This window comes from Lepidochelys kempii, chromosome 9 (assembly GCF_965140265.1).
Source record: "Lepidochelys kempii isolate rLepKem1 chromosome 9, rLepKem1.hap2, whole genome shotgun sequence".
Lineage (NCBI taxonomy): Eukaryota > Metazoa > Chordata > Testudines > Cheloniidae > Lepidochelys > Lepidochelys kempii.
This window is the reverse complement of record NC_133264.1, coordinates 8,333,750-8,356,223: the sequence shown is the minus strand read 5'-3', so window position 1 is coordinate 8,356,223 and position 22,474 is coordinate 8,333,750. Positions and strand designations below refer to the sequence as shown.

The 22,474-nt window shown below is 58.7% G+C and overlaps 1 protein-coding gene across 3 annotated transcripts in view; it reads left to right on the top strand.

The window, feature by feature from the left end:
* CLCN2 (chloride voltage-gated channel 2) overlaps positions 1–22,474 on the top strand; it is a 45,334-nt gene that overhangs the window by 5,597 nt on the left and 17,263 nt on the right. For all 3 annotated transcript variants that reach the window (XM_073359224.1, XM_073359223.1, XM_073359222.1), the window contains exon 2: positions 8,935–9,091. In XM_073359224.1, the coding sequence (XP_073215325.1) occupies positions 8,935–9,091 (157 nt within the window). The remainder of the gene's footprint in view (positions 1–8,934; positions 9,092–22,474) is intronic.

Sequence of the window (22,474 nt, the reverse complement as noted above, 5' to 3'; positions counted from 1 at the left end):
AATTTCACACCCGGGCTGGTGATTTGAACCGGCTCCTTTGCAGCGCAGGGAAGTTCAGCTCCAGCCGGGCCCGGCTGGTTTGAACAAGGGAGCGGTGGGAATCGCCCCCCCAGCTGCATCCCAGTCCCGCTCCCACTTGCCCCTAGCAGGCAGCAGGAGGGTGTCAGCTGATCAGTACCCCCCACCCCTCTCTCATCTGCACCCTCTCTTCCCAGCTAGTCCATGGCTCCCGGGAGGGGCCTTCTCCCAGCGCTCCGTGCCCTGTGCTTGCCCAGCGGATCAGCCGTCCTGGTCCAGCCCCACCCCCGTTGTGCCCTTCAAATCGCTCTGGGGTTTAAAGTGCTCCTTCAGAAAACAGTCTGTATGCTTTGTCCCCCCATCTGTCCTCTCTCCCCTAATCTCCCACCCCCAAAATAACCCAGTGGCCTGACCAGGCCCCAGTCTCCCTCCTTGCAGCTGGGACAGGTCCCCCTCTGCCACCGCTGACAGCTCCATCCTTCTCCATTTCTCCGATAGCCTTGAACTCTTATCCACCTTCCTTATCTCAATGGATAAGCTGTTCTCCCCTTTGCCCCAACCTGGCCTTGTGGGTGTTGTGCAACCCGTCGCGGGGGGTGGCTCAAGGTTACAGCGGGCAAAGGGACGTTTGGCTCTGGGAGACGCACGTGCCCCCATGGGCTGCCACAATCTCCACCCGGTGTCCTGGCAGAGAAGCCCGCCCGGGGGAGGGCCAAAGGCTGTACCCCTCCTCCCCCCGGTGTGGACATGGACAGGCTCCCCCAGCCCTCCTGCAGGTCCTGCATGGAACCCCCTTGGCTAGGGCGTGCGCCCGGCTCACGCCCAGCCCCCTTGCTCAGAGATGCGGCTCCGGGACGAAGGGGCTTACATTTCACAAGCGCCTCTTGTTCCCGTCGTCGTAGCAGATCAGGGTGATTCCATGTAATAAAAGCAGCGTGACACAGATTGCTGCTGCCGTTCCCTTTGTCCCTGATGCTCCTGGCGCCTGGGGATGCAGCGCGGTCCAGAAGAAAAGGCCTTTTCTGTGAGAAGCCGAGTGTCCCTGTGCGGAGGGTGGGGGCAGCCCCGCCATGCTCACGTGGTTCCCCAGCCCCTCTGGGACCCCTGGCACTCCTGCCTGAGCCCTGCGGCCCCCGAGTCTGTGTGGGCTTGGGACTGATCCTTTTTACAGCCCCCTATGGGTCCCGGAGATCTAGGCTGGGGAGCAGGGAGGGACCAACATCTTCAACTCTGGGTCAAGATCAGGGTCCTAGAGCCTGTGGCAGGCACCTGTAAGGCAGTGGCCTGATGCAGAGCTGCTGAGCACCCCCAGATCTCCCACCACCATCACTCAGCCCTCCTCAAATTCAGGAGGCTGCTGCTTGTGTCCGGCTCTGGTTCCCGCAGCCTGGCTGGGGCCCCCAGGGCTGGCTCCTTCCTGTAGGGCGCTGGGGAGGCTTGGTGCCTGATTCTTGTCTCCCTGCTGCCCATTCACATGGTGGCATCAGGGACAAGGCGGGGGGCGGCTGCTCTGCCTTCTGTGCCGTGGCTGAGCTCGGGGCAGGGCCTTGGGCGGCTGTGAAGCCCCCAGTGACCGGACACGGCTGGCACACAGGGGTACCCATGACGATGGACCAGTGCAGGCTGGTGGGGCATCGGTGCCAGTGTAACCATGGGTGCCCAGAAAAGCAGGCCTGGGTGCAGCTGCGCCAGGGTACCTGGGCACGAGAAGGATCCCTGCAACCCAGACTCACTCTGGCGCTGCCCTGGGACACAGCTACAGAGAGCTCCCTCCCTTAGTCTGCCCAGCCTGCCACACTGGAGGAAGAGCCATGGAGCAGCGGTGCCCAGCCCCTCCCCTCTCGTTTATCTCCGAGGCCTAACTTCCTGCAGCTGGAGATGCAAATCCCAGCTCTGGGAGGGGAGTCACAGGCAAGCAGGAAAATACAAATGCATGCCCAGCGCAGCGCCCTCTCCCTGGCCACACAGGGTGCCCCATGCCCCTATCAATGCCAGGGCATCTTGATGAATTCCTCTGTCCCTGGGATGGGGCACTCTGGGGCTGGGTGACTGACAACCCCCTCAGTCCTCTGATCCCCAGGCCAGAAGATCTGGGGCGTTTTCGCTGCGCTGTCTCGGGGCTGCACTGGGCATGGGGTGGGGCGCTTTGAATGGGCTCAGGCACTGCCCAAGGGGGGTAACCTGGGGCCTGGAGCTGAGTGCACCCGAGGCAGGACATTTAAGTGAAAGGTCCAGGAAAAAGACCCCCACCCGCTGCCCCCAAGTCCCAGCCCCCCCTGCCCCTCCCAGAGCTGTGATTGTTCAGCTGTTTCTCTGCGGAGGCTGGAGCCTCACTGCTGTTTGTTTTCAAAAGGCCTTTGTTGAAAAATAAGCCGGGGGAAGGCAGCGAGCTGTGCCCAGACCCCTCCTGGGAGCCCAAACAAAGCGCCCGGCCATTGGAAGAGCGAGCAGGGAGTGCGGGGTTGCGGCTGGACACTGCCAAGACCGCAGAGGAGAATCCGCCATCCTTAGGGGAGCGAGGCTCGCCCGGGACCCCATTCTCAGAGAGGATCGGTGCCTCCTGGGGGTGCTGTGAGCCACGCCCCCACCCTGCTGTTTGGGGTGAGCCGGCAGGCCGGACACAGGGATCACTGCAGCCCCAGTTGTATCAATATTTTTACTTGGGAAAGAACAAAACAAATTAAGTCCAAACAGAGCGCAATCCAGAGTGTGTCTGGGTCGGTCAGTGCGCAAGTGAGTGACGGGGGTGAGAGGGCGGCAGCTGGGCATATCTTGGGCAGAGGTTCCAGTGTATTCAGTGGGGTGTGCTCTGCCACTGCCCCCGACCCATGCCTTGCCTGGGCACCCGAATGCCTTCTCAGAGAATGGGAGCAGGTTTGAGTTGCCAAGCCGGGGAGTCAGTTTCGGGGCCGAGCTTTGCATGCCCCACCGTAGGACAAGGTTGTTTGTCTGACTGAGCTTGGTGCGTGATGGGAGAGGGACAGGCCAGAGCGTGGACCGACAGCCTGGGAGAAAGGAAGGATTAGCCCCAGAACTGAAGCCCACAGATCCTAGCCCAAGATGCACCAGGGAGTCTGTGTCACAGCAGGGAACTGAACCCCGGGCTCGGCTGTCCCAGTCCACTGTGTGAACCACAAGCCCATTGTCCCAGCTGCACTGGTGCCTGCATTAAGCATGAACTGCACATGCCCCCCACCCCCACCCTGATGCGGCGCTCAGCTTAGGCACCCCAGTCCCAGAAAGCAGGTATTGGAGGGGCAGCTAGAGTCGAGGGTGCGTAACGGTTTCCATTCTAAGCCCCTGCCGTGGCACTTGCTGGTGCTCCAAGGGCTGGCCACTGGCAGGAAGGGAAGTCTGAACAGAATCGGCTCAGCCAGCGGAAGGGGGCTCAGGTGGGGGCTGTCTTCCACTCAGATCCTGCAGTGGCTTTGTTTTCCCCTTGATCAGTTCGGCAGCTGAAGTGGCTGGAGTTTAGCAGGGGTCCGGCTCTCCCCCAGAGGAAGCTGGCTTTGATTCGACCAAGTGATGAGCCGTTGGCGATGCTGTCGTGTGGCTCTGCTGGGCATGTGTTTGTCAGGGCTCATAAAGCGCCTGGCGGGGGCAGGATACCCAGCCAGTGTGGTTCTTCTCCCCATAGGCGTTTCTCATTTTACTTCCCCTTTAAACAAGGACAAACCCGCTCGTAACGTCCCCCAGTGAAGCTCCGTGAATGCCGCATTGCCGCTGCTCAGGAAAGGTCAAGTTCTGGCGGCGGGTGCGCCCCGCCTTGCCTGTCATTGTGGTGATCAGGGACAGCTTTGCAGGCTCCTCTTGGTTCCTATGCCGATTTCTCCACACCGGAGTGCAGTTGCCCCGATCGCTGGCGTTTCCTGCCTGAGCCACCAGCTGGCACCCGAACGAAATAGCGCTTGTCGGGGAGGAGTTCAGAGACTGGCATCGAGCTGAGCTGGGGGAGTTGGGAGTGATGTACCAGGAGGGACTGAGAGGACCTGCATTTACCTGGGGGAGGTCACACGGGCTAGCGGCAGGAGGGAGGGGTTGTTTAGACTGATCTGAGGGGATGCAGGCCGAGCAGCAGGAAGCTGTAACAGCCTCTATCAAAAGTACTTCGATAGCCCCCATCTCCCTAATGGGGGCGTGAAATGTTTAATGTGTTTATCCTCACTGGTGCCAATGCACACGTCACCCACTGGAATGGCCAGTCCTTCACTTCAAGCTCACTAGGCTTGAATCTGGTGGCAGGGAGTTCCACAGGCTCACCTTGGGTTAGGGACAAAGACATTTCCTCGATTGTGACATGAGTGCTAGGTCCCAGGCCAAGGTCTTGGTGGGGAAGTAGCCTCATCCCACCCAGTATTGCTGCCAGCAGCCTCCTTGGGGACAGCCAGGCCTAGGTGGACAGAGATTCCCGCCCAAGCCAGCTGTTATCCCCATGGGGCAGATGGGGAGCTGAGTGACTTGCCCAAGGTTACGGGGCATCTGTGGCGGAGCAGGGAATTGAACCCAGCCCTCCTGGGTCAGTGCCTGACCCCCTTTACCATCCGTCCCCGCCCTTGCAGGGCGAACTCTGGGGTTAGTGCACGCTATGGGGAAAGACACTTCACGTGCGTCACGGGAACCCGGCCTGCAGGGCCCCTCGCCAGACCTGCTGAGCTATGGGGCTGATCCCATGCTCAGGCCCTAGAGCCCCAGGGACTGGCCCGGTTCATCCTACTCTCCCCACCCCCTGCGCTCTGCGGATTTCTATCCCTCGCTGCCATGCCTATTTCCTATCCGCAGGGCCCAACTCTTCCATTTCTCCCTGGCACCCCCTTGTGGCTCTCTGGCAACAATGCATGCTCCCTGCCTGCCTCCCATGCAGCGTGGGCCTCTGCTCCCCGTGCCCCTCCTCGCCTCTCCCCACATGCCAGCCTGCGCTGGGGGCAGCCTGCACTCCCCTGCGGGGCGAGGGGCAGCACTGAGACTGGGGGCAGACCCAGTTCCATTCAAACCAGATGTTTCCCTCAGCTGCCCTGGTGGCGTGGGGGTGGGGGGGAGGGCAGGACTCTGCCAAGGCAGGCCAGTCCGGGGTGCCCCCCAGGTTAACTCCTGAGGGAGCACATCAGGAATCCCTTTGGGTCTGGCCCCATTGCTCACCCCCTCCCCCCAGCACTCTGAGGGCAGCCCAGACATTTGCTGTCTCTGCACACCCCCCCCCCCCAGCAGTGCCCTCTCTGGAAGCAGACAAGGGATGTGGGGAAAGCAGCGGGGGAGGGGGTGGATCGAGGGGGGCTTTAAGCTGCCGTCCTGTCCAAAGTGTCTCTGGGTCTCCCCTCTCCCCACCCCTTTCCCTGCTCACCGGGCCAGCTCAGAGCTTATGTCTCTGGGCAAGAGGGCTGAGATTGGACTCCCGCCCTGGAGCCGGGTTCATCCCCAGTGCAGGCCCCCTCCTCCCCCAGTGCATCACTTCTGTCTCTCCAAGGGGGCTGCAAAGGATCTGGTGCTTTGCAAAGGGGGTCTGAGAGGAACCTGGGTGTCCTGGTGCATCCTCGGGCTGCCGCACCTGCCCTGCCCAGACCACTAGGCCCCCGCCTTCAGTGCTGATTTGGGAGACACTAAGCAGAGCCCGGCTCTGGCCTGGAGTCTGCATGGGCCAGCGAGGAGCAGGCTGGGGCAAGCCTAGCCTGCCTTCTGCAGGGGACCCCGAGACCTCCGCCTCCTGGGGCCCCATCACCCCTTAGCTTGCAGGGACAGCACAGCCGAGCCCTGCGGCCCGCATGGGCTGAGCTGTGTCCGGGGCTGCTGGGGCTGGGTCGGACAAGGCTCCGGGTTGCGCCGACTCAGGCAGGCCCGTCCAGCCTGGCCCTGGGACTGCGGGGGAATCGGCATGGCCCTCACGGAGCTCCTGTGCTGAGGCTCCAGTGCTCTTGGTGCCAGAACTGTCAGGCCCCTCGGCTTTTCTTCCCATGAGGGGCCGTCTCTCGCTAAAGCCTCCCATTGTTCCTGGCACTCTGTATTCCGGCCCTGCCACGGGGGAGGAAGTCCTTGGCAGTGCCCTTACAGTACAGGATCAATGCCCACCTGCGCACCCCTCCTGCTGGAGAGAGGGCACAGGGAGCTCGCAGCAGGGGCCGTGCCAGCCTCAGACCCCGGGCTCCTGTCTCCGCAGCTACAGCCAGCCTCACTTTTAAAGTCTCAAGTGCAGAACAGCCTGGTTGGCCCATCACTGGCACCCAGTGGCTGCCCATCTACTTGGGGGTGGGGAGGCCTCTTGTGAGCTGCCCCTGCTTACTGGGGTAATTCCCCCGTGTCTGTCCCACTGTGTGTTGGGGAGTTTCCCCTGAGACGCGGCTTGGCCCTCTCCACCCTCAGGGTATCTGTGAACAATGCTCCTGGCCTCAGCCCTCTGCGAATCTCGGGGAGGGAGAGGGACAATTCCCATTGTCATCTCCTTGGCCTGGGACCCAGCTCTTGTATTTCAGAACGATAAAAGGAAATGGGTTTTGTCCCTAAGACACGATGAGCCTGTGGAACTCCCTGCCACCAGATCAGTGAGGCCCAGACCCTGGCGGGCTTGAAGTGGAGGATTGGCCGTTCATTAGCTAGTACTTCCCTGCAAGGACACTTGATAGGGCGAAGGTTCAGACCCCCCAGCTGACAGGCTTCGAATGACCTGCTGGTCGGGGCAGGTTAGTCCTTCACCCACTGTCTTGCACCGTCAGCCCTGGCTGTAGCCAGAAGGCTGCGATAGCTGGTTCACTGCCCTGGCTGGATCCATGTGGTCACTTCACCCAGGCTTCTAGGCAGCTGGTAGCTGGCAGTGGCTATCCGGTAACTGACTGGGGCTGCATCTGAGCTCCCAGAATGACCTCGAGGTGAAAGGCTCCATCTCTGGGTGTGGTCCTCAGTCACCGTCCCCTGAGCAGGGCCAGCACCGGGTTACGTCCCAGCGCCCCTGCTCACCCAGTTCAGGCACAGGTAGCGGGATCAGCTCCACTGGACGATGCAAGTCTGTTGCTCTGCAGGGACCCTCCCCCCCCCGCCTCCTGCTCTGTGCCTGCCCCCATAAGCCATGGGGAATCCCCCACCCATTCTACATCTTCCCCTCCTATCACTCTGCAGCTTCCCCCAGACCCTAAGGGGTCCCTCCACTCTGCATCGCCCCCCTGCTGCTCTGTGCCCCCCAGAGCCCAGGGGACCCACCCTGCTCTACATCTGCCCCCCTGGTCTGCCCCTGCAGGGACTCCCTGACTGGGGGAGCTGGCATCCCCTATCTAAGAGAAGAGAAAAGCTGTAATGAGCCTCTCCCTTGAAGAGCCTTGGCAGCTTGAGAGCTCACCAATGCTGGGGCTGAAAGGAGCAAGCTGCCGGGCCCCGCTCCCAGTGGGCACATTCAGAGTCTAGGGTGTTGCAGAGCCCCCTCACTGGGCCTGCACCTGGCCTGCGGCCCAGCAGGGTGGGGCCTAGGGGCAGGGAATTGTCTGGAAGCCCACTCTGAAAGGCTTTGCCCAGCTCGGTGGAGCAGGCTGAGAACAGCCTGGTTGGCCCATCGCTGGCACCCAGTGGCTGCCCATCCCCTTGGTGGTGGGGAGGCCTCTTGTGAGCTGCCCCTGCTGCATTCTGGGTAACTGGGGGGGGGTATGAGCCCTGGGATTGTCCCCCTTGTTTGGAATCCGCCGTCCCCCTGATCTGGAGCTGGCAGGGTGGGGAACACGCCCGCCACTGATGTCAGGCTGCCACGGGCGGGTCACTGGGTGGGCGGTGCTGTGTGCTGATGCCAGCCCACCCCAGCTGGGCACTGGTGCTGGGAGACGCATTGCACTGGGGGAACAATTGCTATTGATTGTGAAGCTTCCTTATCTGCCTGGCATTGTTCTGGCCAGGCTGGGAGCCCAGCGCCTACCCCTGCCTCTGTCTGCCTGTGGATTCCCCTCTCTGCTGTGGGAAAGGGGGGGCTGAGACCTGGAGGCTGGCCCCAGGACTGGATCCAGCCAACGCAGAGCTGTTTGCTCCTGTTGCTTCTTGCCCTGCTTTCCTGGCAGCGTGTCCCAATGGGAGGAGCACGGGGTTGGGGGTTGGGACTCCTGGGTTCGAGACTCCCAGCTCCCGCACAGAGTCTGATCCCGGGCCAGTTGCTCCCCAGCCTTGGTTTCCCCATCCACGCGGGGGAGGGTAGCTGTGTCCATGCAGTGCTGGGAGCCTGAAGGGCCCCATACGGACGCCCGGCCTTGCTGTCCTGTCGCTCCCCCTCCCTTGCAGCTGTCTCGTCCCTCGGCCCCCTGCCTCGTGCGGCTGGGAAAGGGCTGGAGCCAGGAAGCCCTACCTCTGCACGGGGTCACCTAGATCTGGATCTGGGCTAGGCCTGCCCGGGCAGGCTGGGACACTGAAGAGGGCCATTGCCCACTGGGCTGGCCTGTGCCCTGCTTGCCAGCGGCGTGACCCGTCACTACATGGGCCCAGGGCTGTTCAGCACATGCCCTGCCTCCATAGCGCTGCTGTGACCTCAGTGCTGTGCGGGGTAAAGGCACCATGCAGGGGGAGGAGAAGGAAACCCGGTGGGGGGGGGGGTTGAGAGGTAAATGGAGCCCGGGGCTGGGAAGCAGGGCAGTCAGGGAGATGGAGAGTAGGGGGCAGGTGTGCCGGCCCTTAGACCCCAGCGTGTGGGGTGCTGGTGTGAGCGGCTGCAATGGGGTTGGGCTGGGACGTTCGGGGAAGGGCTAAGCCACGGGCTTCTCCCCCCCCCCAAGCTGCCAGCTCCCCCAGCTCTGCCTGTGCCGGGGGTGGGGGGGGGTGGGGGAGCCAGAGGCAAACCCCCCCATCTTCTCCCGCAGGCTCCTCTCCAGGGTCACCGAGCCCTGGTGCGGGTGGGGGCCTACAGGGCGGATTATCCCGCCGTCTGGCCTGCTGCCCGCCCTGACGCCGCGCTCTCTCTGCCAGATGTATGGCCGCTACACTCAGGACCTGGGAGCCTTTGCCAAGGACGAGGCGGCGCGCATCCGGCTGCAGCAGAAGCACTGGAAAGCCTTCCCGCAGGAGCGCGCCCTCGGGCCGGAGCTGCTGGAGTACGACCAGAGCCGCTGCGCCCACTGCCGCAGTAAGGAGCCCGCCGGGGCCAGACACCCGGGCCGGGCTGCCCCATCGCATGGGGATGGGGGGGCCTCCTGTGAAACCCACTCCCACGGGCCTCCAGCCCAGTGAGACCACAGCCTCCCCAGCTCCCTACAGCCTCACGCAGGGAGTCCTTGCTGCACGGGTGTGTGCGCTCAGGCCTAGTGTACACACCACCACACCCCGGGCCCTCGTGCACTCCCAGTGCACGCCCAGGCCTGAGCGCACACCCCAGCGCATGCCTGGGCCCTCATGCACACCCAGGCCCTCGTGCACTCCCCGGTGAACACCCAGGCCCTCGTGCACACCCTGGTGAACACCCAGGCCCTCGTGCACTCCCCGGTGAACACCCAGGCCCTCGTGCGCACCCCGGTGAACACCCAGGCCCTCGTGCACACCCCGGTGAACACCCAGGCCCTCGTGCACTCCCCGGTGAACACCCAGGCCCTCGTGCAGACCCCGGTGCATGCCCAGGTCCTCATGCACTCCCTGTTGCACACCCCAACGCATGCCTGGGCTCTCATGCACACCCAGGCCCTCGTGCACACCCCGGTGAACACCCAGGCCCTCGTGCACACCCCGGTGCATGCCCAGGTCCTCATGCACACCCAGGCCCTCGTGCACACCCCGGTGAACACCCAGGCCCTCGTGCACACCCCAGTGCATGCCCAGGTCCTCATGCACACCCAGGCCCTCGTGCACACCCCGGTGAACACCCAGGCCCTCGTGCACTCCCCGGTGAACACCCAGGCCCTCGTGCACACCCCGGTGCATGCCCAGGTCCTTATGCACTCCCCGGTGAACACTCAGGCCCTCGTGCACACCCCGGTGAACACCCAGGCCCTCGTGCATACCCCGGTGCATGCCCAGGTCCTTATGCACTCCCTGGTGCACACCCCAACGCATGCCTGGGCTCTCATGCACACCCAGGCCCTCGTGCACACCCCGGTGCATGCCCGGGTCCTCATGCACTCCCTGGTGCATGCCTGGGCCCCCATGCATACCCTGGTGCACACTCCGGTGCATGCCCAGGCCCTCGTGCACACTCATCGCTCCCCCTTGCACCTCCCTCTTTCCACCCATCCCAGCCTGCCCCCCTTCCCTCTCCTCTCTGCCTCTCTTCTCTTGTCCCATTTGGCCCACTCTGTGCTGCTGGCTCAGTGGTTGTGCCGGGGCTCACAGCCCCCAGCCAGGCACTGTTGAGCTCACCAGTCCCCTTTCTTCTTTGTTTTCTCTCGCTCCCTGGCTCTGGGTCTCCTTCCAAGTCTCCATCCCTGCCCGCCCCGCAGACCCAGAGCTGGGCCATGCCTCCTGGAGGGAGAGCAGCCAGTGACCCGTAACAATAGGCTAAGCATGCGTGACCTCACCCTGTGCAACACGGGGATTTGGGCCGTGTCCTTGGCGCAAACCGGGCCGCTGGAGAGAAAATTACTCACGCATTGTCATTGGACACTCACAAATGAGGGCAGCGACACCCGCCCAACTGGGCACCCGTAGAAACGTGGCCTTCCCAAAAATAACTAGCGGCCCCTCCCTGCCTGTGCCCACGCCGGGGTGGGGACGGGACGATTCCCCCTCCCTGCCCGTGCCCACGTGAGGGACCCAGATCCCCTGTTCTCAGCACACGGAGCCAATCCCCATCCCCATGTGTGTCGGAGCAGGGGAGATGTGTGATTTCTTTTGGTCTTTTCGATTACGCGCATTTCCCTTTGTGACGGGAAGTCCCGTGACTCCTCACCCAGCCGGGTGAGCCGGGCTCATCTGCTGCACTCAGGGGGCATGAGCACTGCCAGGCAGGGGGTGGCGGGCGAGCTGGGCAGGCATGTATTGAGTGCAGTGTGAACAGAGCCTGGATGTGTGTGGTGGGGGGGAGACCCGACTATCCCCATGGCTGGGGGGAGTATGAACTGTGTGCCTGCGTAGGGCAGGGAGGGCGTGGAAAGTAGGGGTGTGGGTGTTTTCTGCAGGGGGGGCTCTGTTCTGAGTGCCAGGTTAGCAGGGGTCCTCCCCCCACACCTACCCTCCATCCCCGTGCTGTGCTGACTTGTGGGCTCCCGGCACTGGGACGTTCTGTTCCCTGGCTCCCCCAGGCATGGTTGTGGCGCTGGGCACCTCCCACCCCCGCCCTTGGGGGCCCTAAAATAGTCCCCTTGACAACTGGCGTCGCTCTGGCTCACATTGTTCTTGAGGCACATTCTCTGTCAGAGCACAGCCTGCTCCGATGGCCCCATGTGTCCCAGGGCCCCATCCAGCAGGCCCCTGCCCCGCTGGCTCCTCGCCCGGCTGCTTGGGCAGGGTGGAGCCCCTGGCCAGCTGGCTCGCTGTGCCGCTGAGGGCTGTGGTGTCAATGTTGTGACACGTGTTTTCCTGGTTCTGGGTCTGGGTCCCTCATGTGCTTGCTCCAGGCCTGGCTCCATGGCCGGGTCTGGGGGTGCTGCCCTGGCGCTGCCCATGGCAGAAATCAGAGGAGCTGCTCCCACCTACTAGAGACTGGGCAAAGAGCAGGCCTCTCTAGCTGCTCTGGCGGGCACTGGGGGCTCTGTTTCAGCCCCTCAGCTGGCTCCTGGCCCCTGCTGAGCTGCGGGGGTCTCTTAGGGTTCTGCCACGCCCAGATTCCCTATGGCCTCATGCCCCTGGCAAGCTCATCTGATGCACTCAAGGGGCATGAGCGCTGCCGGGCAGGGGGGTGCGAGATGGGCAGGTGTGTATTGAGCGCAGTGTTTACAGAGCCTCTATGGGTGAGGAAGGGACCTGAATGCCCCCATGGCTGGGGGGAGTGTGAGCTATGTGCCGGCATGGGGCGGGGAGGACATGGAAAGTTGGGGTGTGGGGGTGTTCTGCAGGCAGGCTCTGCTCTGAGAGAGTCAAATGTGGTAAAAATCTTAAAAATAAAAAACTCAGTACTAACGGGAGATTTCAGCTACCCTCATATCGACTGGGTACATGTCACCTCAGGACGGGACGCAGAGATAAATGTTCTTGACCCCATAAATGACTGCTTCTTGGAGCTGCTGGTCCTGGAACCCACCAGAGGAGAGGCAATTCTTGATTTAGTCCTAAGCGGAGCACAGGATCTGGTCCAGGAAGTGAATATAACTGAACCGCTTGGTAATTGTGACCATAACACAATAAAATGTAACATCCCTGTGGGAGGGAAAACACCACAGTAGCCCACCACGGTCGCATTTAATTTCAGAAAGGGGAACTGCACATAAATGTGGAGGTTAGTGAAACAGAAATTAAAAGGGACAGCCCCAAAAGCAGGGGTGAAAGTAAGTCGAGGGTACTCTAGGGCCAGCTCTGGCCCCCGGAAGGGGCGGGGTTGAGGGGGTCAGAGCCAGCCCCAGCCCACCCTGTAAGGTACGTCCCGTCCCCCCCCGGGGTAGCAGCAGCAGCCCGGGGCTCCGGGGGCTATTTAAAGGGCCCGCGGCTCCCCTGCTTCTACCGTCTCGGTCCTTTAAATAGCCGCCGGAGCCCTGCATTAGCGGTGGTGGGGCTCCAGTGGCTATTTAAAGGGCCCAGGCGATAGAAGCAGGGGAGCCTCAAGCCCTTTAAATAGCTGCCGGAGCCCTGCAGCCGCTACCCCAGGGCTCCAGCAGCAGGGCTCTGGAGGCAATTTAAAGGGCCTGGGGCTCCAGCCCCAGGCCCTTTAAATTGCCCCCTGGGGAAGCCGGGCTGCCCCAGTACGGTCCGTACTGGGGCATACTGGCTTACTTTCACCTCTGCCCAAAAGTGAAATGCTTGTAAGCTGCATGGAAACTTTTTAAAGACACCATAATAGAAGCTCACATTAAATGTACACCCCAAATTAAAAACCATAGTAAGAGGATCAAAGCAGTGCCTGCCACTGTGGCTAAACAACAAAGTAAAAGAAGCAGAGAGAGGGAAGAAGGCATCCTTTAAAAAGTGGAAGCTAAATCCTAGTGAGGAAAATACAAAAGAGCATAAACTCTGGCATGGGAAGTGTAAAAGTATAATTAGGAAGACCAAAAAAGAATTTGAAGAGCAACTAGCCAAAGATTCAAAAAGTAACAATTTTTAAGTACATCCGAAGCAGGAAGCCTGCTAAACAACCAGTGGGGCCACTGGACGATCGAGGTGCTGAAGGAGCACTCAAGGATGAAAAGGCCATTGCGGAGAAACTCAATGAATTCCTTGATTAGTCTTCACTGCAGAGGATGTGAGGGAGATTCCCACACCTGAGCCACTCTTTTTAGGTGACAAATCTTAGGAACTGTCCCAGCTTGAGGTGTCAATAGAGGAGGGTTTGGAACAAATTGATACCTTAAACAGTAATAAGTCACCAGGACTAGATGGGATTCACCCAAGAGTTTTGAAGGAACTCAAATGTGAAATTGCAGAACTACTAACTGTGGTATAAAGAAAAGGAGGACTGTGGCACCTTAGAGACTAACCAATTTATTTGAGCATAAGCTTTCCTGAGCTACAGTTCACCGATGAAGTGAGCTATAGCTCACGAAAGCCTATGCTCAAATAAATTGGTTAGTCTCTAAGGTGCCACAGTCCTCCTTTTCTTTTTCTGAATACAGACTAACACGGCTGCTACTCTGATAACTGTGGTATGTAACCCATCATTTAAATCAGCATCGGTACAAGATGACTGGAGGAGAGCTAATGTGGTGCCAATTTTTTTTAAAGGCTCAAGAGGCGATCCCGGCAATTACAGGCCGGTAAGCCTGACTTCAGTACTGCGCATACTGGCTGAAACTGTCGTACCAAACAGAATTATCAGACACATAGATGAACATGATTTGTTGGGGCAGAGTCAGCATAGTTTTTGTAAAGGGAAATCCTGCCTCAGCACTGCTAGAATTCTTCGAGGGGATCAATTAGCATGTGGACAAGGGGGATCCAGTGGATATAGTGTACTTAGACTTTCAGAAAGCCTTTGACAAGGTCCCGCATCAAAGGCTCTTAAGCAAAGTAAACAGTCATGGGATAAGAGGGAAGGTTCTTTCACGGATCAGTAACTAGCTGAAAGATAGGTTTCAGAGTAGCAGCTGTGTTAGTCTGGACTTGTGGCACTTTAGAGACTAACCAATTTATTTGAGCATAAACTTTCGTGAGCTACAGCTCACTTCATCCGATGCATCTGAGGAAGTGAGCTGTAGCTCACGAAAGCTCATGCTCAGATAAATTGGTTAGTCTCTAAGGTGCCACAAGTCCTCCTTTTCTTTTAGTTGAAAGATAGGAAACAAAGGGTAGGAAAGATAGGAAACTATTTACCTCTCTCCAGTCTGGTCAGTTTTCAGAATGGAGAGAGGTAAATAGTGGTTTCCCCCAGGGGTCTGTAGTGGGACCAGTGCTGTTCAAAATATTCATAAATGATCTTGAAAAAGGGGTGAACAGTAAGGTGGCAAAATCTGCAGACAATACAAAATTACTCAAGATAGTTAAGTTCAAAGCAGATTGCGAAGAGTGACAAAGGGATCTCACAGAACTGGGTGACTGGGCAACAAAATAGCAGATGAAATTTAATGTTGATAAATGCAAAGTAATGCATGTTGGAAAACATAATCCCAACTATACATATACAATGAGGGGGTCTAAATTAGCTGTTTCCACTCAGGAAAGAGATCTTGGACTGATTGTGGATAGTTCCCTGAAAACATCCACTCAATGTGCAGCCGAATGTTAGGAACCATTAAGAAAGGGATAGATAACAAGACAGAAAATATCATGTTGCCTCTCTATAAATCCGTGGTCCGCCCACATCTTGAATACTGTGGGCAGATGTGGTCGCCACACCTCAAAAAAGAAAAGAAACAAAAGGAAGTATTTCTTCACACAATGCATAGTCAACCCGTGGAACCTGTTGCCTGGGGATGTTGTGAAGGTCAGAACTATAACAGGCCTCAGAAAAGAACTAGACACGTTCATGGAGGATAGCCAGGATGGGCAGGAATGCAACCCTATGTTCTGGGTGTCCCTAGCTTCTGTCTGCCAGCAGCTGGGAATGGGCGATGGGATGGATCACTTGGTGATTACCTGTTCTGTCCGTTCCCTCTGGGGAACCTGGCACCGGACACTGTTAGAAGACAGGGTACTGGGCTAGATGGACCATTGGTCTGACCCCGTATGGGCTTATTCTGCACCCCCCACCCCCCACATTTGAATCTGGGCAATTGGTAATAGGGGACTCCAGCAGCTGGGAGACCAGGGTGATGGACACTTCAGGACTAGCCCGTAGGCAATGTCAGATACCCCCTCACCCGCATGATCCCTCAGCCCAGCAGTTCTGTGTCATGTCAGAGCTCCTAGAAGGGGGGCACAAGTGGGCTCCCCCAAGCACCCGGGCCCCAGCTCAGGAGGGAAGGGCCCCGGATGCTGCTGTCTGTTTCCAAGCCCCAGTCGTGAGGGCTGGGTGCTGAAGCTGCCCCGTGAGGCCATGCTGGGCAGCCCAGAGGGGGCAGTGCTCTGGGGAATGCTGTGTCCAGTGAGTCCAGCACACGCTGCTGACCCAGTCGCCTCCCCAGCGAGTGTCGCAGGAGGCTGGGCCGTGTGAGGCTGGTAGGGACCGGCTGCAGCAGCTGCGGTTGGCACAATGCCAGCTTGGCACAATCCAGGGGTTACTGTCATGCAACAGGAGGAGACCCTGGCAGGCCAATCCCAGGCAGCCAGACGCCAGTTTGCTGCAAGTGGATCCAGTGGCGGGGTGCCACGTGCTTCCAAGCCCCGTGAGCCTGGGTGGAGTCCTGTCACTGGCTTCTAGCTCTGGGGCCTTAAGACACATCCTGGGACAAAGACCTTTGTCTGACATCCTCTGTTAGGACAAGGGGCACCAGTATCTGAGCCCCCCAGTTGATCTCCCATGTTCCCTCAGAGCTCTGTGGAGGCTGTGGGTGCTCCGGGCTTCCACCCTTCAGGGACAGCGTGGCAGGAAAGCTAAGAACAGGCTCAGCAAAGGGATTTCCTAACCCAAGTCACATCACTCCTCCAGGCAACCATTGCCCGCCTGCTGCCAGGGCCCTGATGCAGTAGCCAAGCTCAGAGTTCTCGTCACTGTCGCAGGGAGCATCACTCCATGGGCAAACGTGAGGCTGGGAACTCCTTGGGCCTGCATCGGCACTGCCGAACTGCCTGCCCCAATTATCGCTGGTGTCCTTAGGCTGGGTCCGCGCTGGCTAGGCCGTGATGGGGGCAGTTCCTGTCTCTCGCCAAGCCTGCCCAGGGCCTTGTCTTCGCTATGACTGTAACTGAGCCCAGGGCAGCTGGCCGCAACGTGTGGTGTGGAAGGGTCCCAAGTGCACCCCTCCAAGCCAGGCTGTTCTTGCTCAGGGAATGTGCTTTCTGTCCTGGGTGTGCCTGGAGGTGATGAGTGGGTAGTGGTGTGAGGAGAGGCTGTCTACTTTCAGGGGGTGAGCTCAGGTGACCAGAGTCTCCAGGGCAGAGAGGAACCATCGGATGGGGGGAGTGTCTGTGCCCTAGGGATCTGTTGGTGCCCACTAGCAGAGGGCAGCGGAGAGGTGCATAAGGGTTATAGGGTGTAATGATGCTGGTTCTGACGGGACCCAACGGAGAGTGCTAATTCAAGACAAATTGCTTAAAGCAGGGCAGTTACAGCCCAAGGCTGGGGTTTTTCCACTTCTAAGGCAAACCAAACCAGACAGACAGAGAGGACTTTGGTTTTACCCCACTGGCTAACCACAAGTCACACAAGCAATTCCCTGAGACACTCCAGTTTCCCAGTATCCCCACCAGTGCCACTCGTTATGGGGATGAATGGTTATGAAAACCAATACCCCAGTAAAAGAAAGAAGGTTCTCTCGATCCCAAAGGACCAAGCCCCAGACCCAGGTCAATATACAAGTTAGATCTTACCCACAAATCACGCTGTTGCCAAACCTTTAGAATCTAAAATCTAAAGGTTTATTCATAAAAGGAAAAAGCTAGAAATGAGAGCGAGAATGGGTTCAATGGAATCAATGACATACAGTGATGGCCAAGTTCTTGGTTCAGGCTTGTAGCAATAATGGAATAAGCTGCAGGTTCAAATCAAGTCTCTGGAGAACATCCACAGCTGGGATGGATCATTCAGTCCTTTGTGTAGAGCTTCCATTTGTAGCAAAGTCCCTCCAGAAGTAAGAAGCAGGACTGCAGACAAGATGGAGATGAGGCATCAGGCTTTTATAAAAACAACAAGGAGTCTGGTGGCACCTTAAAGACTAACAGATTTATTTGGGCATAAGCTTTTGTGGGTAAAACCCCACTTCTTCAGATGCACAGAGTGAAAATTACAGATGCAGTCATGACATAATGACACATGAAGGGAAGGGAGTTACCTCACAAGTGGAGAACCAGTGCTGACAGGACCAATTCGATCAGGGTGGATGTGGTCTACTCCCAATAATAGGTGAGGAGGTGTCAATTCCAGGAGAGGCAAAGCTGCTTTTGTAGTGAGCCAGCCACTCCCAGTCCCTATTCAAGCCCAAATTAATGGTGTTAAATTTGCAAATGAATTTTAGTTCTGCTGTTTCTCTTTGAAGTCTGTTTCTGAAGTTTTTTTGTTCAAGGAAAGCTACTTTTAAATCTGTTACTGAATGTCCAGGAAGATTAAAGTCTTCTCCCACTGGCTTTTGTATGTTACCATTCCTGATGTCCGATTTGTGTCCGTTTATTCTTTTACGAAGGGACTGTCTGGTTTGGCCAATGTACATGGCAGAGGGACACTGCTGGCACATGATGGCATATATCACATTAGTAGATGTGCAGGTGAATGAGCCCCTGATGGTGTGGCTGATGTGGTTGGGTCCTCTGATGGTGTCACTACGGTAGATATGGGGACAGAGTAGGCAACAAGGTTTGCTACAGGGATTGGTTCCTGGATTAGTGTATCTGTGGTGTGGTGTGTTGTTGCTGGTGAGTATTTGCTTCAGGTTGCAAATACTGGACACAAATCAGACATCAGGAATGGTAACATACAAAAGCCAGTGGGAGAAGACTTCAATCTCCCTGGACATTCAGTAACAGATTTAAAAGTAGCTTTTCTTGAACAAAAAAACTTCAGAAACAGACTTCAAAGAGAAACAGCAGAACTTTAAAATTCATTTGCAAATTTAATACCATTAATTTGGGCTTGAATAGGGACTGGGAGTGGCTGGCTCACTACAAAAGCAGCTTTGCCTCTCCTGGAATTGACACCTCCTCACCTATTATTGGGAGTAGACCACATTCACCCTGATCGAATTGGTCCTGTCAGCACTGGTTCTCCACTTGAGGTAACTCCCTTCCCTTCATGTGTCATTATGTAATGCCTGCATTTGTAATTTTCACGCCATGCATCTGAAGAAGTGGGGTTTTACCCACAAAAGCTTATACTCAAATAAAGCTGTTAGTCTTTAAGGTGCTGCCAGACTTCTTGTTGTTTTTGTGGCTACAGTCTAACACGGCCACCCCCTGATACTTGACAGCCTTTTATAGTCTCTTGCCATGTAGTCTTTATTTCTTTGTTCCAAAGACAAGCTACCCAGCACATGGCATGGAAAAACCTGAGTTCTGTCCCTAGGCATGTCCCTGCGTGCCTTGCTGAGTCACCAGGCGTATCTGCCTTCTCTCAATGGGTCAATTGTGTAGCTGATGGTTCTTCATGGGCCATCAAGCAGGCTAGGCAGAGCTGACACCAACTTGTCTGGGGTGTCACCCAGAAGCACAGCACAAGTTTGAACTACAGACAGTATAGAGCCAATATTCATAACTTTAACCACAAAAATGATACACATACACAGACAGCATAATCATAACCAGCAAACCATAACCTTGTCTGAGACACCTTATTTGACTCCCTTTATACAAGATTTGGTGCCACTACAGGACCTTGGTTGCAACAATGTTCTGTACGGTCCCCGTTCAAATCAATAACATCACATAGGGATACCCAGGGTCTGGGATCTACATATTAGTTTGGCACAGTGTCTGCAGGCTCTGAGCTGCTGGGATGAGTGGGGCACAGGTGACCTGGAAACACCTCCCTCTTCCCCCAATCTCCCCTCTGGGCTTATCCTGAGCGTAGGCGCCAGGGCTGGGGGAGCCAGTATGGGGTGCGATCTGATCCCGGGCCGCTCACTGCAGGCCACATTCTTCTGGGCTCTGGGTCTGATTGATCCCCCCCACACATCTCCCAGTGCTGGTGCCAATTGTCCGGTGTTAGCCAAGTGCTGACTCCCTGCAGCAATCCACTGGGCCTGCACTAATGGTAGTGGCCACGAGAGGGCGGACGAGGCTGAGGACCCGGCCCCAGACCCCAGTGCTTTGCAGGCCAGGAGCATGGGGGCTGGTGGGATCTCTATGGGAGCCCAGGCCCTAGGGTGGCAGGCTGAGCGGAGCAGCTGCCCCAGGTACAGGTGGGGGCAGAGAAGCCTCAGTCTCGGGCTGGCTGCTGGGGCCAGCTGGGGCTGCCAAGCCACGATGCTGCCAAGCACTGTGGCTCTGGGCCGTGGAGCTGCCGTGGGGCACCTTGCTGTGGGCACAGCAGCATCGGCATCAGCCCCTGCTTTGCTCAGACATCAGCCAGGAGACCGGCTGGCTCATTGCCAGGGAGCCACCAGCCATCGGGGCTCAAGAGGTGCCCATCCCTTAGGTGCCTGCTCAGCCTTGGGGCTGGCTCCTCGCTGGCTGGGTCTCTAGAGGCCCACTCAGAGCCCTGGAAGCCATCCCTCTGGCCTGCCTCATGCCTCACCCTTTGCACCGCAGCAATGCCCCCTCCTCTGCCCTGTTCTCCCCCCGGGACATCTCCCCATTGCAAAATTCATTCCGCACATGGATGTAAAAATTTAAGGGAACATTGGTCCCAACCCACATCCCCTGCTGCTATCCCAGCTGAGGGCTTTCTGTGCTGTGAGCGGCCTTGCCTCACTTCCCCCAACACCCCGCTCCCCGGAGACCTCGCAGGCACTTAGCAAGTGTTTGGCTCTGTGCCCTGCGTGCCAGGGCTGGGAGGAAGAAACACAGCCGGTGGGGAGCGAGAGACCTCGCTCCAGGAGAGATGAGACTGACGGCCCCAGCCCGTGTCCCTGCACCCAGCCTCAGTGGCATCACTGGCTATGGGGCAAGAGGGCAGTTGTCCCCCAGACTTGTCATAGGTCGATATGCTCCACTTGCCTCCCCACTTTGCAGGATATAATATCATCACCGATCATGTTCCATATGCCGACACTAGTTTGCCCCACATCCTTTGGATTTTCTGAAATGACACCCTTGCCTGGCACTAGGGGGCGTTGTGCTGCTGCCCCGCCGCACCCTGCCCATCTCCGCGTGCCCAGCCTGGCACTAGGGGGCGCTGTGCTGCTTTAGATGCTGCCCTGCCTCTCTTTCCCCCACACCCCAGCTTGGTGTTGAGGGGCCCTGCAGTTCTCACTCTGCCCCAGCGTGGCCTTTGAGGGCACTCTGCTGTGGCAGGTCCCTGAGTGATGTAAATGTCAACGTCCAGGGTTGTCTGGCGTGTGAGACAAGTGGACTGTGGGTCTCCGTCTGCAGCCGTCTCTGCTGGATTGCCCGCAGCGCAGCTCCCACAATGAACTGGCACCAGGGGCATCTTTGTTCAGCACTGGGAGAGCAGAGGGCTGCAGGGTCGGGGTTGAGGGGCACTGGCAGAGCTGTGGGTCGGGGGAGCCCAGGGCTGGGATAGCAGTGGGGGCTGTAGGTCAGGATTGAAGGGCACCGGCAGAGCTATGGGTCAGGGGAGCCCAGGGCTGGGATAGCAGTGGGGGCTGTAGGTCAGGATTGAGGGGCACTGGCAGAGCTGTGGGTCGGGGGAGCCCAGGGCTGGGATAGCAGTGGGGGCTGTAGGTCAGGATTGAGGGGCACCGGCAGAGCTATGGGTCAGGGGAGCCCAGGGCTGGGATAGCAGTGGGGGCTGTAGGTCAGGATTGAGGGGCACTGGCAGAGCTATGGGTCAGGGGAGCCCAGGGCTGGGATAGCAGTGGGGGCTGTAGGTCAGGATTGAAGGGCACCGGCAGAGCTATGGGTCAGGGGAGCCCAGGGCTGGGATAGCAGTGGGGGCTGTAGGTCAGGATTGAAGGGCACCGGCAGAGCTATGGGTCAGGGGAGCCCAGGGCTGGGATAGCAGTGGGGGCTGTAGGTCAGGATTGAGGGGCACTGGCAGAGCTATGGGTCAGGGGAGCCCAGAGCTGGGATAGCAGCGGGGGATGTGGGTTGGGACCAATGTTCCCTTAAATTTTTACATCCATGTGCGGAATGAATTTTGTTATGTGCACCAAGATGGAGGTGACGTGTGGCGGGGGTGGGGCCGAGGGGTTCGGAGAGTGGAGGGGGCTCAGGGCTGGGGCAGAGGGGTTGGGGTGTGCGGGGGTGATGGCTCTGGCTGGGGCTGTGGGCTCTGGGGTAGGGCCAGAGATGAGGGGTTTGGGGTGCGGGAGGAGGATCAGGGCTGGGGCAGAGGGTTGGTGCGCAGGGGGGTGAGGGTTCCGGGGCGGGTGGGGGCGGCTCTGGGAGGGGGGCCAGAAACGAGGGCTTTGGGGTGCAGGCTGCCCTGGGGCTGCGGCAGGGAGAGAGGACTGTCCCCAGCCCTCTCTCCTTGCAGCAACTCCAAGGCTGGGGCCAGGGGAGAGGTGCCTCTCCCTGCCCGCGTGGCCCGCTAGAGCCTTCTGCGTGGCCACGTAGCTTAGAGGGAGCTTAGGCTGGGACTGAGGGACATTGGCGGCGCTGTGGGTGGGGAGCCCAGGGCTGGGATAGCAGGGGGCCGTGGGTCAGGACTGAGGGGCGCTGGCAGAGCTGTGGGGTGGGAGGACCATTTGCCCAGCAACCTCCCAGCTCTGTGCCCATGCGTTCCTGGCTGAGGGGCGCTCTGGGCTGGGGCAGCGTCAGTCGTGGGGGGGGGTGGGCCCCAGGTGACCCGCCTGCTGAGTGCTCCTCTCTGCCATCCTGTGCCAGGTTCCCTGGCCAGGCAGAGCCCTGGGGGTGAGAACTTCCCTGTCTCTCTCCCCAGCTGGGGGTGTGGGGCTGGGCTGCTCTGCCCAGCACTGCCGAGGTCTGGGCGGGAGCAGTTGAGTTAACACAAGCTGCTGGTTGGCTCGCTGCCCTGGAGCCAGTTCAGCCTGTGCCCCCTGAGCTCAGGGCACCCCGGGGGGCACAGCCCATGCCTTTCCTAGGAGCTGACCCATGCAAAGGCAGCTGGGGTCCCCAGGGAGCATTGAGCCGGCTCCTCCCTCCCCTGGGTCCTTCAGGCTCAGCACCCTCCTGGACTCCTGGCCAGCCCTACCCGAGGGTGTCCCTTCTCCTAGAGTTTGGCCCTGCGCCCGACTGCTCTGACTTCTCTCCTCCAAGCCCCATCTCTCCCCGAGCGACAGAGGCTTCAGCCCGGCCTGCAAGGTCCCTGTGGCCAGGGCAGGAG